This window comes from Entelurus aequoreus, linkage group LG26 (genome assembly GCF_033978785.1).
Source record: "Entelurus aequoreus isolate RoL-2023_Sb linkage group LG26, RoL_Eaeq_v1.1, whole genome shotgun sequence".
Lineage (NCBI taxonomy): Eukaryota > Metazoa > Chordata > Actinopteri > Syngnathiformes > Syngnathidae > Entelurus > Entelurus aequoreus.
Genome location: NC_084756.1, coordinates 12,184,248 through 12,203,069, shown reverse-complemented (window position 1 = coordinate 12,203,069; position 18,822 = coordinate 12,184,248). Strand labels below are relative to the sequence as shown.

General features: G+C 42.6%; 1 protein-coding gene across 1 annotated transcript in view; it reads left to right on the top strand.

The window, feature by feature from the left end:
* The first annotated feature begins 11,395 nt into the window (after positions 1-11,395).
* Positions 11,396-18,822, top strand: part of itga7 (integrin, alpha 7) — a 131,882-nt gene continuing 124,455 nt past the window's right edge. Inside the window, exon 1 of the mRNA XM_062037969.1 lies at positions 11,396-11,629. Within this exon, the coding sequence (XP_061893953.1) occupies positions 11,412-11,629 (218 nt within the window). The 5' untranslated portion in view covers positions 11,396-11,411. The remainder of the gene's footprint in view (positions 11,630-18,822) is intronic.

Sequence of the window (18,822 nt, the reverse complement as noted above, 5' to 3'; positions counted from 1 at the left end):
TCCTCCACTTGGGGCAAGATCTCTTCCCCAACCCTGAGATGGCACTTCGCCCTTTTCCGGGCGAGAACCATGGACTCGGACTTGGAGGTGCTGATTGTCATTCCAGTCGCTTCACACTCGGCTGCGAACCGATCCAGTGAGAGCTGAAGATCCTGGCCAGATGAAGCCATCAGGACCAAATCATCTGCAAAAAGCAGAGACCTAATCCTGCAGCCACCAAACTGGATCCCCTCAACGCCCTGACTGCACCTAGAAATTCTGTCCATAACAATTATGAACAGAATCGGTGACAAAGGGCAGCCGTGGCGGAGTCCAACCCTCACTGGAAACGGCTCCAACTTAGGTACCGGCAATGCGGACCAAGCTCTGACACTGATCATACAGGGACCGCCACAATCAGACAGTCCGTTACCCCATACTCTCTGAGCACTCCCCACAGGACAAATGCCTTCTCCAAGTCCACAAAGCACATGTAGACTGGTTGGGCAAACTCCCATGCACCCTCAAGGACCCTGCAGAGAGTATAGATACATTTATAAAATTATCAAAACTCATGTTATATTTTTGGGTGATATGGCAGTGATGATGCTTCATTGATTTTTGGTCAAATATATTTGGTGTGTGTTTATATAACAACAGCAGAGGCTTCACTACACATTCCGTGGCCTGTCCCCAGACCATGGCACAATTAATTTTCTTTGCATGCATTAATGTACTTTTAAATGAGCAAGCGTGCCATGTTTGGACTCAATGGATTATTTTCAGTCCGTGCATTATTTATTTCTAATCAGTAAGTACCCATTCAATCGTTTGTTTGAAAACGCAGAGGAAGAACGGCAGCAAGACCATTGAAGTTTGAAGAAAAACAATTAAGTGTCTAAATGTTTTTTTAAAACAGTGGGATTTCTCAAAATGTACCTAAAAGGCCCTGAACATGGTGTGTGTGTGAGGAAAACCACAATCTCAATTCTGAGCAGAAAAAATGCAAATTAACATGTTTTTCCATAATTGTTTAGCCTGACCTATTAAACCAGTAAATGCATTTCCTTTTTTCTGTGTTCTTCTGTTTTATCCGCTTACTTTACCTGAGTAAACCACACTCATGTTCAAATACTAAGGTTACAACACTTGTTGTGAACTTTATTTCTTTGTATAAGTCACCACCTGATTTTTAATATAAGAAAACACTGTATGTATGCACATATAAATATACTATTATCACAATAACGGCTCTTTGTTATTTTTCTTTTGTTATGTGTAAGTTCAAAGCAATAACATGATCCTGCTGAAATCAATATGTTTATATAAAAAACCCAAAACCGGGGTTTTGCTGTACCTCAGGAGGTATAACATCAAAAGCCGACATCAGTGAGTAAAGGATATCACCACAAGGGCTGAGGAACACTTTAGAAAACCACTGTCAGTAACTACAGTTCTTCGCTACATCTGTAAGTGCAAGTTAATGCAAAGCGAAAGCCATTTATCGACAACACCCACAAACCCCCGCAAAAATATTGCTACTACTCGGTCTTCCTTTTTTTCTCTTTCTATCCCCTCCTGCTCCGGCCCGGCTGCACCAAATGATAATATAAATACATTTAATAAAGTCAAATACAAATAAGGCAACAAAAGAAGTATCCTACACTTCTCTTTTGTAAAGTAAATCTACAAACCCCGTTTCCATATGAGTTGGGAAATTGTGTTAGATGTAAATATAAACGGAATACAATGATTTGCAAATCATTTTCAACCCATATTCAGTTGAATATGCTACAAAGACAACATATTTGATGTTCAAACTAAAAAACTTTTTTTTTTTGCAAATAATCATTAACTTTAGAATTTGATGCCAGGAACACGTGACAAAGAAGTTGGGAAAGGTGGCAATAAATACTGATAAAGTTGAGGAATGCTCATCAAACACTTATTTGGAACATCCCACAGGTGAACAGGCAAATTGGGAACAGGTGGGTGCCATGATTGGGTATAAAAGTAGATTCCATGAAATGCTCAGTCATTCACAAACAAGGATGGGGCGAGGGTCACCACTTTGTCAACAAATGCGTGAGCAAATTGTTGAACAGTTTAAGAAAAACCTTTCTCAACCAGCTTTTGCAAGGAATTTAGGGATTTCACCATCAACGGTCCGTAATATCATCAAAGGGTTCAGAGAATCTGGAGAAATCACTGCATGTAAGCAGCTAAGCCTGTGACCTTCGATCCCTCAGGCTGTACTGCATCAACAAGTGACATCAGTGTGTAAAGGATATCACCACATGGGCTCAGGAACACTTCATAAACCCACTGTCAGTAACTACAGTTGGTCGCTACATCTGTAAGTGCAAGTTAAAACTCTCCTATGCAAGGCAAAAACCGTTTATCAACAACACCCAGAAACGCCGTTGGCTTCGCTGGGCCTGAGCTCATCTAAGATGGACTGATACAAAGTGGAAAAGTGTTCTGTGGTCTGATGAGTCCACATTTCAAATTTTTTTTGGAAACTGTGGACGTCGTGTCCTCCGGACCAAAGAGGAAAAGAACCATCCGGATTGTTATAGGCGCAAAGTTGAAAAGCCAGCATCTGTGATGGTATGGGGGTGTATTAGTGCCCAAGACATGGGTAACTTACACATCTGTGAAGGCGCCATTAATGCTGAAAGGTACATACAGGTTTTGGAGCAACATATGTTGCCATCCAAGCAACGTTACCATGGACGCCCCTGCTTATTTCAGCAAGACACTGCCAAGCCACGTGTTACATCAACGTGGCTTCATAATAAAAGAGTGCGGGTACTAGACTGGCCTGCCTGTAGTCCAGACCTGTCTCCCATTGAAAATGTGTGGCGCATTATGAAGCCTAAAATACCACAACGGAGACCCCGGACTGTTGAACAACTTAAGCTGTACATCAAGCAAGAATGGGGAATAATTCCACCTGAGAAGCTTCAAAAATGTGTCTCCTCAGTTCCCAAACGTTTACTGAGTGTTGTTCAAAGGAAAGGCCATGTAACACAGTGGTGAACATGCCCTTTCCCAACTACTTTGGGACGTGTTGCAGCCATGAAATTCTAAGTTAATTATTATTTGCAAAAAAAAAATAAAGTTTATGAGTTTGAACATCAAATATGTTGTCTTTGTAGTGCATTCAATTGAATATGGGTTGAAAAGGATTTGCAAATCATTGTAATCCGTTTATATTTACATCTAACACAATTTCCCAACTCATATGGAAACGGGGTTTATACATCAATTATATGATTTGCCTGAGAAGCTGGACAGGACAAACAAAAAAATGAAAAAAAATGAAAATTTTTTTTTTTATCTTTCTGACTACAAGGGAAGCTGGTTGTTGTTGAAAACATGCCTTTTATGGAACTGCATACAAATAGAGAAAATAAAAGACTGCAGTGTTGTAAATAAAAACGATTAGTGTGTTGCTGCTGATTTGAAAGTGTATTCATTTGATGCAAATGGATATCATTTTGTTATTAGATTTACTTTTTTGGGGTATCATTTTTTTCATCAGATTGACATTATGACAGCAGGCCTCCTACCTGGTACATCAACCCTGGAACCACTCGGCCTGACCAGCAGGTACCGTCTCAAATCGAACGCATGAGGGCAGCAGTACTTCACCAAAAAAACACATTAATGTTATGGTTAGAAGATATTCAGTATTGTGCACTGAGGTTCATTGCTGATTAAACAATAGCGTTTTTATTAAGTCGTGTATAAAGGGCTGCAAGCTTTATGGATTTGTTTCATTAGAAAAAAGCTTTGATTTATAGTTTGTTCTTTTGATTAATTGTTTAATGAGTTTAATACTAATACACATTTCAGCATTTCCAATACATCAAAGGTGCCTGCTTTATAGTGGAGAATGCAACATTGAGTGTCCTATGAATGTATTTTTTTAAATTTATTGTTGTTTATTGAGTATTTCATAGTCATAATATACACAAATATCTCCATTGAGCAGTCTTGTGCTCAATGGCAATATTATTGTTATGTGTGCAGGAGGAGTTGATGGCACAGAACCACAAGGGGGCGGTATAGACATATGTGTATATATATATATATATATATATATATATATATATATATATATATATATATATATATATATATATATATATATATATATATATATATATATATATACATACATAAATACATAAATACATATATATATATATACATATATATATATATATATATATATATATATATATATATATATATATATATATATATATATATATATATATATATATATACAAATATTGTGGTTGATGGCACATAACCACAAGGGGGCGGTATAGCTCTATGTATATATATATATATATATATATATATATATATATATATATATATATATATATATATATATATATATATATATATATATATATTGCCATTGAGCACAAGACTGCTCAATGGAGATACGTATGTATATTATGTACTACATGTATGATGTGGAGCTGACTATGACATACTCAATAAACAACAACAAATTTTAAAAAAAATACGTCAGAGATCCGTATCCAAGCGGGAGGTCGAGAATCGAGGGAGGCAGTCCAAAGTCCAAAGGGTAAGTCGAGGCGCACAGCTCGATCACGGAAGACACGGGAAGCATATGAACAGGAGATTATGTTCTGGCCATGAATAGCAGGTTGAGCAGGCTTTTGAAGGTAGGACCTCTGATTAGCTCCAGGTGCGTCGATTGCCGGTGAATGATTGCAGCTGCCGGCTGCTGCAGGGCAGACACGCGCCCGGCGCCCCCCTGGAAGTGCGAGTCCAGAGGTGCAACCAGCAGAGCGCAAATAGGAGGGCGCATTGTAATACGCCCTGGCCGTGACAATTGTTATTTCCCAAAAAAGAAAAGACAATTGAATTAAGAAAATAAAATAAAATGTAATTAAATTAAACATATCTCAAAAGGGTAATGGGAAGAAGTATAAACTTTTTGAATCCCCCCCTTTTTTCCTCTGAACCCCATTTTATCAAATTCATCTGGATCCACATAACTCAATTTGCCCGGATCAATGTGCTTACGATTCTCAATATATCATCATAAGTAAGTCATATACACTACCGTTCAAACGTTTGGGGTCACCCAAACAATTTTGTGGAACAGCCTTTATTTCTAAGAACAAGAATAGACTGTCGAGTTTCAGATGAAAGTTCTATTTTTCTGGCCATTTTGAGCGTTTAATTGACCCCACAAATGTGATGCTCCAGAAACTCAATCTGCTCAAAGGAAGGTCAGTTTTGTAGCTTCTGTAACGAGCTAAACTGTTTTCAGATGTGTGAACATGATTGCACAAAGGTTTTCTAATCATCAATTAGTCTTCTGAGCCAATGAGCAAACACATTGTACCATTAGAACACTGGAGTGATAGTTGCTGGAAATGGGCCTCTATACACCTATGTAGATATTGCACCAAAAACCAGACATTTGCAGCTAGAATAGTCATTTACCACATTAGCAATGTATAGAGTGTATTTCTTTAAAGTTAAGACTAGTTTAAAGTTATCTTCATTGAAAAGTACTTTTCCTTCAAAAATAAGGACATTTCAATGTGACCCCAAACTTTTGAACGGTAGTGTAAGTCATTCATACTCCTATTCAAAATAAGCCTAGACCTCACTATACCGAACCAAAATAATAGATTTGTACAATTTCCTAAAATGCTCAATGTTTGAACAGTGTTTGAGTTCATCACTCTGTAGACATAAGTAAAAAATATTTAGGTGAAATGTTAATTTGTACATGTTATTGTCCTGGACTTCCCAATGCGCCTGAACCAGTGTTCATTTTGTGGACTGAAATGTTTGTCTGAGTTATCGTCAATTACTGTACCTATTTTCCACTGACTAAAATAGGACGATAACGAATCACAACAAATGCACGTTGACAAAAACAATGACGGAATTAATTGACGATTTAGTCGACGAATAAAAACAAGACGAAAATGGACAAATTCCCATTATATTTAATTTCGTCTTTAGGCGGGTGGCACCAGTTAGGAATATATCCAATCACGGTAGCATGCAGTCACGTTTTATTTGCACAGTTCAAAATGTCAAAAAAACGAGTAGGAAATGCAGAGCTTCTTTAATTGTCCGTATCTAACACCGATAATACATGCACACTTTTCTAATAGGTAAGCATACAAAACCCAAAACCAGTGAAGTTTGCACCTTGGTAAATAAAAACAGAATACAACGATTTGCAAATCCTTTTCAACTTATATTCAATTGAATAGAACTGAGAAACTTATTTCTTTTTTTTTTGTGCAAATAATCATTATCTTAGAATCTAATGGCAGCAACACATTGCAAAAAAGTTGTCACAGGGGCATTTTTACCACTGTGTTACATGGCCTTTCCTTTTAACAACCCTCAGTAAACGTTTGGGAACTGAGGAGACACATTTTTTAAGCTTATCAGGTGGGATTCTTTCCCATTCTTGCTTGATGTACAGCTTAAGTTGTTCAACAGTCCGGAGTCTCCGTTGTGGTATTTTAGGCTTCATAATGCGCCACACATTTTCAATGGGAGACAGGTCTGGACTACAGGCAGGCCAGTCTAGTACCCGCACTCTTTTACTATGAAGCCACTTTGTTGTAACACGTGGCTTGGCATTGTCTTGCTGAATGAAATAAGCAGGGGCGTCCATGATAATGGCAACATATGTTTCTCCAAAACCCGTATGTACCTTTCAGCATTAATGGTGTTTTCACAGATGTGTAAGTTACCCATGCCTTGGGCACTAATACACTTGCTTACTTGCAGTGATTGCTCCAGATTCTCTGAAACTTTTGATGAAATTACGGACCGTAGATGGTGAAATCCCTAAATTTCTTGCAATAGCTCGTTGAGAAACGTTGTTCTTAAACTGTTGGACAATTTGCTCATGCACTTGTTCACAAAGTGGTGACCCTCGCCCCATCCTTGTTTGTGAATGACTAAGCATTTCATAGAAGCTGCTTTTATACCCAATCATGGCACCCACATTTTCCCAATTAGCCTGTTCACCTGTGGGATGTTCCAAATAAGTGTTCGATGAGCATTCCTCAACTTCCTCTGTCTTTTTTGCCACTCGTGCCAGCTTTTTTGAAACATGTTGCAGGCATCAAATTCCAAATGAGTTAAATTTTGCAAAAAAATAACCAAGTTTTCCAGTTCGAACGTTAAATGTCTTGTCTTTGCAGTCTATTCAATTGAATATAGGTTGAAAAGGATTTGCAAATCGTTGAATTCTGTTTTTTATTTACTATTTACACAACGTGCCAACTTGACTGGTTTTGGGTTTTGTCATTTGTACCATTTTGTTCTGTAAACAAAATGTTCATGTCTCATGCAACACTATAGCTTATAATTTCACGTTTTTTTATGATGAACAGCGTGAGAAAACATCTGCAGTGTATCGCAGGAAGAAGTGTTGTTAAATATCCAAGGACGTGCTTGGATTGAATCCCATAATACGCTGCACCACACCCTCTTTCCCCCACTCCATTAGTACCCATTCATCAATACAGTAATAGTGCTGACTGGGTAAGATGCAAGGGGGGAGCTAAAAGAGGAAAAAATACTGTGTCGCTAAAATAAGCTCCGTCCTTGAGGTGCTGCTCTGACTACTAATGACTGCCATCATGCTTTTCTTGCATCCTTGCTCTGCTCCTTTTGTGCTCCATTGTGCAAAAAAAAAAAACATGTTATGTAACACCGCCAAGCACTTTCAAAATAAATTGACTGATTCCTTACGCCTTTAAAAACATGCAGAGAAACGGACTCCATTGCAATTATTTTCTTTCACCCACTTGATTCTTTAGTGATCGTGATAATTCATCATGGCCTAATCCAGGGGTGTCAAACGTACGGCCCACAAACAGCTTTTACCCGGCCCGCGAGATGGTTTTGCTAAGTATAAAAATTAGCTGACATTTTTCAATGAAAGAAACTGCTCTTCTAAATGCGTCCACTGGGTGTCGCAATAGCAATTATGTCACGATCGGGGGGTCGCAGCTTGCTGCGCGGTTGTTCTCCCAATGCAAAGGAACGGCTCCGGACGAAGGCGTAAGGTAGGAAGTGATTTATCTATCATAAATCATCCAATAAACAAAAACAACAAGGATGCGTGCAGAGCGCATGGGAAGTTAAGGAACTTATTACTTAGCTTAGGCAAAAGACAAGGAACACTAGAACTCAAAAACTCACGTGCCAAGTGCATGGAGCAAACACAATGAGAGCAGGACGAGTGACTGGCAAAGGCAACTTAAATAATGCCTCTGATTAGCGCTCGGGAAGCAGGTGAGCGGGCGAGCACTAATCAGAGACAGGTGCACACAAAGAGTGACCATGACAACCAAAACAAACTCACAGGAGCACAACAAATAACAAAAGGAGTCCAAAATTAACAGAAAACACAAAAACATGATCCGGACCATGGATCATGACAGTACCCCCTCCTCAAGGACAGATACCAGATGTCCATATGAAAACAAAAACAAAAAACAAGCAGGGTCAAAAGTCACGGGCGGGCGGAGGGAGGACTTGGAGGTGGGTCGCCAGGCCAAGTGTCCCCGAATCCACCGAGGCAAAGTCAAGTGGCGGCGGCGAGTGGAACGCCGCTGCAGCAAGCGAGGCGGGCGACCAGGGAATGGCCACATTCGTGGCCGACGGGGAGGTGGGCGCACTTGGCGAGGCGGACGACCAGGGAGCGGCCACATCCGTGGTCGACGAGGAGGTGGGCGTGTCGGCGCCGTCATGGCAGGCGTGGCAGCAGGCACCGGCGCCGTCATGGCAGGCGTGGCAGCAGGCACCACTGGCGAGTCTGGTGTGGTTGCAGGTACCACCGGCGAGTTTGGCGTGCTTGCAGGTACCACCGGCGTCTGGCGTGGTGCAGGTGCAGGCGCCTGCCGAGGTGCAGGCGTCTGCCGAGGTGCAGGCGTCTGCCGAGGTGCAGGTGCAGGCGTCTGGCGAGGAGCAGGTGCAGGCGTCTGGCGAGGAGCAGGTGCAGGCGTCTGGCGAGGAGCAGGTGCAGGCGTCTGGCGAGGAGCAGGTGCAGGCGTCAGCCGAGGAGCAGGTGCAGGCGTCAGCCGAGGAGCAGGTGCAGGCGTCAGCCGAGGAGCAGGTGCAGGCGTCAGCCGAGGAGCAGGTGCAGGCGTCAGCCGAGGAGCAGGTGCAGGCGTCAGCCGAGGAGCAGGTGCAGGCGTCTGCCGAGGAGCAGGTGCAGGCGTCTGCCGAGGAGCAGGTGCAGGTCTGGGAACCAGCCGAGGTGCAGGTGCAGGTCTGGGAACCAGCCGAGGTGCAGGTACTGGTCTGGGAACCAGCCGAGGTGCAGGTACTGGTCTGGGAACCAGCCGAGGTGCAGGTACTGGTCTGGGAACCAGCCGAGGTGCAGGTACTGGTCTGGGAACCAGCCGAGGTGCAGGTACTGGTGTGGGAACCAGCCGAGGTGCAGGTACTGGTGTGGGAACCAGCCGAGGTGCAGGTACTGGTGTGGGAACCAGCCGAGGTGCAGGTACTGGTGTGGGAACCAGCCGAGGTGCAGGTACTGGTGTGGGAACCAGCCGTGGAGCAGGTGCTGGTGTGGAAACCAGACTTGGAGGTACTGGTCGTGACTTTGGCGGAGGTGGCCTGGCAGGAGGTTGCGGCTTGGCATGCCGACGGACTGGTGGTGGAGGACGGGCTGGAGGTTGCGGCTTGGCAGGCCGAAGGACAGGTGGCGGCGGCCGGGATGGAGGTTGCTGCCTGGCTGGGCGCAGCCGAGCAGCCCCACCAGCACAGCTCCCGGCCCCAGCCCCCCCCTCAAGGGGCGGATACCAGACGCGCTGCTTGCGGTCTGGAACAGTCTTTACGGGTGGGTGGCGGGAAGTCAGGAGGGGGGCAAAATCCTCCCCTCTAAATTGTCCAAAATGTCTTTTCCCACCCCCCACCTGAGGTCTTTTGGGAGGATGAGAGGAAAAAGTCACTGACGTGGACGGGGCTAGAGTCCTAGGGGGCGGAGCTTGGCACTCAGAAGGAGACTGTGGCTGACATCTAAATTTCAAAAGAATGTCCTGACAAGGTATAATTTTAGAATTAAAGTCTTTAGGAGGTTGTTGACGCAAGGAGACAGAATTCAGAAAAAAAAAATTCTGGGCCATGACGTCATCAGCCGTGGACGGAGTGACGTCATCGGGGGAAGGATACTGGGCTGCCTGCAACTTGCTTCGGTCCGGGGGAGGAGCTTGCGGGAGTGACGCGTTCTGACGGCGAGGCGAAGCCCTTCTGGACGGCTTCCGCCTTTGCCTGCGCGTCCGGTCCTGCTGTGTAGCGGCGATGTCTTCGGACCAGAGGGAGTCGATGGGGATAAGGGAGCCTCCAGGTCCCACATAAGGTTCGACCTCTCCTCCGTCGAATAGCGAAGCGTCTCCACTTCCATCGCTCGCAACACCATGCGCGTACCTTCATCCATCTCACTCTGGTCTGTTTGCGGGAGAACGGATGCTGCTCTCATTCTGTCACGATCGGGGGGTCGCAGCTTGCTGCGCGGTTGTTCTCCCAATGCAAAGGAACGGCTCCGGACGAAGGCGTAAGGTAGGAAGTGATTTATCTATCATAAATCATCCAATAAACAAAAACAACAAGGATGCGTGCAGAGCGCACGGGAAGTTAAGGAACTTATTACTTAGCTTAGGCAAAAGACAAGGAACACTAGAACTCAAAAACTCACGTGACAAGTGCATGGAGCAAACACAATGAGAGCAGGACGAGTGACTGGCAAAGGCAACTTAAATAATGCCTCTGATTAGCGCTCGGGAAGCAGGTGAGCGGGCGAGCACTAATCAGAGACAGGTGCACACAAAGAGTGACCATGACAACCAAAACAAACTCACAGGAGCACAACAAATAACAAAAGGAGTCCAAAATTAACAGAAAACACAAAAACATGATCCGGACCATGGATCATGACAAATTATTCGTATCCCCTGCCGCAGGAGTGCGCATGACTTCAGAGGGGGTGGAGCTATGTGCCCGGTTAAGATACGGCAGTGTTTTTCAACCACTGTGCCGTGGGAAATTATGCAACTTCACCTAATTGGTCCAAAAAATATTTTTTGCAAATCAATAATTATAATCTGCAAATAAGGTGCCGTTGCTTAGTGTCTGTGTGTTACGGCGCACGTGCAGTCTGCTTCTCCCTCCTCTTCGGGAGCACCTAGAAGCTCCGCTGTGAGCTCCACAGGACACGCCCCCACGCTTGCCGCGCAGACCGCGCCCACGCGTCGCCGCAGCCCTAGACAATCAGCAATCTGCGCACCTGGGCCTGATGAGAGGGAGCTGAATAAAGGACCAGTGGACCCAAGGATCCTGGCGGGAACTTAGTTCTCAATAGTGGACCGTAAGCCTACTTTCGCTTTATGCTCTGTCTTTCCCTGCATTTTCCCTCCGTGCCTGACGTCCTTGTTTGTTCCCCCCTAAGTTCCTTCCCGAGTCTTAGCCCTCGGAGATCCTCCGAGTTTTGCCTTCCTCGATCCTCGACCCTCGCTCTGGACACGGACCTTGTCTCTTCTCTCCTGCCCTGGATCATCTGCCTGCCCCACGGACTGCCCTGTTCATTCGCTCTCGACAACACTTGGTAACACACACTTCAGTTAACCTTACACATTGCCTCACACACACACACTCTTGGGTTTTCACACACACACCATTCTATAGTTTATTTGGTTAGTATTGTTTAGTTTGTTATATATATATATATATATATATATATACATATATATATATATATATATATATATATATATATATATATATATATATATATATATACATATATATATATATATATATATATATATATATATATATATATATATATATATATATATATATATATATATATATATATAAAAAATAAATAATCTTTGAACAAACTACCCCCTGGCGTCTGAGCCGTCATCTCCCTCTGAAAACATAACACTGTGCTGTGTAAAACTCGGCAGGGTAACCATGTAATACTCCATGTCAGTAGGTGGCAGCAGGTAGTTCAATCAATCAATCAATTTCCTTTATTTAACCAGGTAAAGACTCATTGAGATTAAAATCTCTTTTTCAAGAGCGACCTGACAAAGAGGGCGGCACAAACAACGTTGCAATAATGATTACAACAAGACAATACAACAGAACAACAGCAGTCATACCACAACAGGTCAAAAATTATTTAAAACGTTTAGTAATGATTCAATTTAAAAGCAAGTACATTTCCCAAGAGAACTGGTTTCTCGATCTTTTAAACGTTTTAAAAGTTTTTAGTTAATTGCTTTGTAAAAGTCGGAGTGTGTCGGGTGAGACAAGGATGGTTTGTTGTGATTCCAATATGCAGACCACAGCGGGAGGCAGTGTGCAGGTAAAAAAGGTATGTAATGCTTAAACCAAAAATGAACAAAAGGGAAAGGAAAAGGCAAAGGCTATGTAGCCAGTTCAGTTTTACTTAACTGGCTACAAAGTAAACAGAAAACAGAATGCTGGACGACAGCAAAAACTTACGGTGTCCACAATGTACATTCGTACATGGCACGACAATCAACAATGTCCACACAAATTGGGTTGAGTTTTTTCTTGCCCTAATGTGGGATCTGAGCCGAGGATAAATAAACTTTAATTGATTGAATCAAAAAAATATATATATTTTTTAAATCCCCCACACACTCGAACCTTTTCAAAAACATGCTTTGCTTAAAATTGTGGTCATGAGTTTTTTCCCCTCAATATGTGTACTAAATTTGGTGCTGACTCAAAAAAAAAAAAACAAAAAAAAAAGTGTTGTTCAGCTGGGCTATGTAAAAATTAAAAAAAGTCCATCTGATTTACAGTGATGTATTTTTCAGTCAAATAATAGCCCGTATAACACTGTAGTGTGCAGTAGTTTATGAGTAGCAGAAGTCCTCCAAATGACAGCATGAAGACATAATGTCCATGGAGACAATCTGGACTAGATTAGTGAGTCCTGAGAGGCTCAAAATGTGCAGCAAAAACTTAAAACTTTTAGAGTTCCTGTGAGAGGAGAGAATGTTGACTTTTCCAAAGGCTGCAGCTGCCGTGTTTGCGCCACCTGCTGACTTTCTGCGTCGCAGCTGTGACTGTCAACTGTTACTGCACGCTATAAAGCATCACAGTCATTCACACAAAGAGTGTTAGTGGTGCAGTACTTGTGATGACAAAGTACAGTACTTACATATATGTCAATATAATCAGCGTTGTAAACAATTTTTGCGTGAGAAAGTTTTCACTGGAAGCATCCTGGTGCACTTGGGACTTCCCACACAGTCGTCCCTTATGGGGCTCACTAAGTGCTCTCACATGAAATACTTGGACTTCATTGCATGATAATATTTACTGCGCCAAGCCCCGTCACCGTGGTAACAATAATAATGGTTTATTTTCAACATGCATAGTATGTCACATGTTTACACTTGGTACACAAGGACAAGAACAAGAAAGTTTGATCATATTACGCCTATACTGTATATACCTTTATATACATATATACACTACCGTTCAAAAGTTTGGGGTCACCCAAACAATTTTGTGGAATAGCCTTCATTTCTAAGAACAAGAATAGACTGTCGAGTTTCAGATGAAAGTTCTCTTTTTCTGGCCATTTTGAGCGTTTAATGACCCCACAAATGTGATGCTCCAGAAACTCAATCTGCTCAAAGGAAGGTCAGTTTTGTAGCTTCTGTAACGAGCTAAACTGTTTTCAGATGTGTGAACATGATTGCGCAAGGGTTTTCTAATCATCAATTAGCCTTCTGAGCCAATGAGCAAACACATTGTACCATTAGAACACTGGAGTGATAGTTGCTGGAAATGGGCCTCTATACACCTATGTAGATATTGCACCAAAAACCAGACATTTACAGCTAGAATAGTCATTTACCACATTAGCAATGTATAGAGTGTATTTCTTTAAAGTTAAGACTAGTTTAAAGTTATCTTCATTGAAAAGTACAGTGCTTTTCCTTCAAAAATAAGGACATTTCAATGTGACCCCAAACTTTTGAACGGTAGTGTACCTATATGTATATCATCTCTATGTGGTCTTCATTGACTTTAGTAAAGCTTTCAACAAGGTTTCAAGGCAAGGATTGTGGCAAGGTCTCAAGAAGTACGGATGTACGGACAAGTTGGTTGACCTTATTGAGGCGCTTCATACGGACATGCAGGCAAATGGTGGATCTGTCTCAAAGGACTTCCCAGTCAGCAATGGAGTGAAGCAGGGCTGTGTTCTAGCACCAACCCTGTTCTCACTCTACCTATCAGCCATGCTTGAGGTTGCTTTCAAGGACACATCAAAGGGGGTCTACATCCGGACAAGAACAGATGCAGATCTGTTCAAGGTTGCTCACCTTTCGAGCAAAGAGCAAGACAACAGTAGAGGTTGTGAGAGAATTGCTGTTTGCGGACGACAGTGCTATAGTTGCGCACAATGTAGAGGACATACAAGATCTTGTGAACAAGTTTGCAGCAACAGCTAGTCAGTTCAGCCTCAAAATAAACATCAAGAAGACCAAATGCTTGTACCAGCCACCCAAGTATGAGCCCACATCCTCCCTACCAGGGGAGGTCTGTGTCATGGGAGAACCACTTTTGCAATGCCGGACATTCAAGTACCTCGGAAGCACAGTGACAAAAAATGCCAAGCTTGATGATGACATCAAACTGAGGATGGGGAGAGCGTGTGCTGTGTTTGAGAAATTAAGGGAAAGACTCTGGAAAAACAGGCATGTCTCTATTTGCGTCAAGTGCAAGGTGTACAGAGCAACTGTGCTAGCTACACTTTTGTACGGTGCTGAAACTTGGACCCTCTACAGGTTGCAAGTCAGAAAACTTCACGCCGAGAATGAGTCACGAGAGAATGAGTCACGAGCGGCTCCCTTGGCATCTGCTCTACTCACAGCTGGAGGAAGGGAAACGAAACCGAGGGAGGCCAAGGCTACGGTACAAGGACACTGTTAAACGGATTTTGAGGGAACTGAAGATCGACGCTGCAACCTGGCAGCTGAAGGCAAAAGACCGGGCTGAGTGGAAGACTATGATCCGACCGAAATGAAACAGTCATTGTTGCGCCCGACAGACTGATATGACGACCTATATATATACCTATACTGGCTCACCTGCGCTGACTTCCTGTGCACTTAAGATGTGACTTAAAGGTTTTACTACTTACGTATAAAATACTAAAGAGTCTAGCTCCATCCTATCTTGCCGATTGGATTGTACCATATATAAGAAATCTGCGTTCAAAAAACTCGGACTTATTAGTGATTCCCAGAGCCCTAAAAAGTCTGCGGGCTATAAAGTGTTTTCTATTCGGGCTCCAGTACTCTGGAATGTTCTACCAATAACAGTTAGAAATGCTACCTCAGTAGAAGTATTTAATTCCCATCTTAAAACTAATTTGTATACTCTAGCCTTTAAATAGACCCCCCCTTTTAGACCAGTTGAACTGCTGTCTCTTTTCTGCTCTGCCCCCCTCTCCTTCGTGGAGAGGTTATCAGGTGACCACAGATGAAGCACTAGCTGTTTAAAGTCGGTACCCGGGGTGGACCACTCATCTGTGCATCAGTTGGGGACGTCTCTGCGCTGCTGACTTCACTCAAGATGATCTCTCTGGCCCCACTATGGACTGGACTCTCACACTATTATGTTAGAGCCACTATGGACTGGACTCTCACACTATTATGTTAGATCCACTATGGACTGGACTCTCACACTATTATGTTAGAGCCACTATGGACTGGACTCTCACACTATTATGTTAGAGCCACTATGGACTGGACTCTCACACTATTATGTTAGATCCACTATGGACTGGACTCTCACACTATTATGTTAGAGCCACTATGGACTGGACTCTCACACTATTATGTTAGATCCACTATGGACTGGACTCTCACACTATTATGTTAGATCCACTATGGACTGGACTCTCACACTATTATGTTAGAGCCACTATGGACTGGACTCTCACACTATTATGTTAGATCCACTATGGACTGGACTCTCACACTATTATGTTAGATACGCTTTGGACTGGACTCTCACTATTATGTTAGATCCACTATGGACTACACTCTCACACTGTTATGTTAGATCCACTATGGACTGGACTCTCAATATTATGTTAGATCCACTATGGACTGGACTCTCAATATTATGTTAGATCCACAATGGACTGGACTCTCACTATTGTGTTAGATCCGCTATGGACTGGACTCTCACAATATTATGTTAGATCCACTATGGACTGGACTCTCACACTATTATGTTAGAGCCACTATGGACTGGACTCTCACACTATTATGTTAAATCCACTATGGACTGGACTCTCACACTATTATGTTAGATCCACTATGGACTGGACTCTCACACTATTATGTTAGAGCCACTATGGACTGGACTCTCACACTATTATGTTAGATCCACTATGGACTGGACTCTCACACTATTATGTTAGATACGCTTTGGACTGGACTCTCACTATTATGTTAGATCCACTATGGACTACACTCTCACACTGTTATGTTAGATCCACTATGGACTGGACTCTCAATATTATGTTAGATCCACTATGGACTGGACTCTCAATATTATGTTAGATCCACTATGGACTGGACTCTCAATATTATGTTAGATCCACAATGGACTGGACTCTCACTATTGTGTTAGATCCGCTATGGACTGGACTCTCACAATATTATGTTAGATCCACTATGGACTGGACTCTCACACTATTATGTTAGATCCACTATGGACTAGACTCTCAATATTATGTTAGATCCACTATGGACTGGACTCTCACTATTATGTTAGATCCGCTATGGACTGGACTCTCACAATATTATGTTAGATCCACTATGGACTGGACTCTCACACTATTATGTTGGATCAACTATGGACTGAACTCTCACACTGTTATGTTAGATCCACTATGGACTGGACTCTCGCTATTATGTTAGATCCACTATGGACTGGACTCCCACACTATTATGTTAGATCCACTATGGACTGGACTCTCACACTATTATGTTAGATCCACTATGGACTGGACTCTCACTATTATGTTAGATCCGCTATGGACTGGACTCTCACAATATTATGTTAGATCCACTATGGACTGGACTCTCACTATTATGTTAGATCCGCTATGGACTGGACTCTCACACTATTATGTTAGATCCACTATGGACTGAACTCTCACACTGTTATGTTAGATCCACTATGGACTGGACTCTCACACTATTATGTTAGATCCACTATGGACTGGACTCTCACTATTATGTTAGATCCACTATGGACTGGACTCTCACACTATTATGTTAGATCCACTATGGACTGAACTCTCACACTGTTATGTTAGATCCACTATGGACTGGACTCTCACACTATTATGTTAGATCCACTATGGACTGGACTCTCACTATTATGTTAGATCCACTATGGACTGGACTCTCACACTATTATGTTAGATCCACTATGGACTGAACTCTCACACTGTTATGTTAGATCCACTATGGACTGGACTCTCACACTATTATGTTAGATCCACTATAAACTGGACTCTCACTATTATGTTAGATCCACTATGGACTGGACTCTCACTATTATGCTAGATCCACTATGGACTGGACTCCCACACTATTATGTTAGATCCACTATGGACTGGACTCTCGCTATTATGTTAGATCAACTATGGACTGGACTCCCACACCATTATGTTAGATCCACTATGGACTGGACTCCCACACTATTATGTTAGATCCACTATGGACTGGACTCTCGCTATTATGTTAGATCCACTATGGACTGGACTCCCACACTATTATGTTAGATCCACTATGGACTGGACTCTCACACTATTATGTTAGATCCACTATGGACTGGACTCTCACACTATTATGTTAGATCCACTATGGACTGGACTCTCACACTATTATGTTAGATCCACTATGGACTGGACTCCCACACTATTATGTTAGATCCACTATGGACTGGACTCTCACACTATTATGTTAGATCCACTATGGACTGGACTCTCGCTATTATGTTAGATCCACTATGGACTGGACTCCCACACTATTATGTTGGATCCACTATGGACTGGACTCCCACACTATTATGTTAGATCCACTATGGACTGGACTCTCACACTATTATGTTAGATCCACTATGGACTGGACTCTCACACTATTATGTTAGATCCACTATGGACTGGACTCTCGCTATTATGTTAGATCCACTATGGACTGGACTCCCACACTATTATGTTGGATCCACTATGGACTGGACTCCCACACTATTATGTTAGATCCACTATGGACTGGACTCTCACACTATTATGTTAGATCCACTATGGACTGGACTCTCGCTATTATGTTAGATCCACTATGGACTGGACTCCCACACTATTATGTTAGATCCACTATGGACTGGACTCCCACACTATTATGTTAGATCCACTATGGACTGGACTCTCGCTATTATGTTAGATCCACTATGGACTGGACTCCCACACTATTATGTTAGATCCACTATGGACTGGACTCTCACACTATTATGTTAGATCCACTATGGACTGGACTCTCACACTATTATGTTAGATCCACTATGGACTGGACTCTCACACTATTATGTTAGATCCACTATGGACTGGACTCCCACACTATTATGTTAGATCCACTATGGACTGGACTCTCACACTATTATGTTAGATCCACTATGAACTGGACTCTCACACTATTATGTTAGATCCACTATGGACTGGAC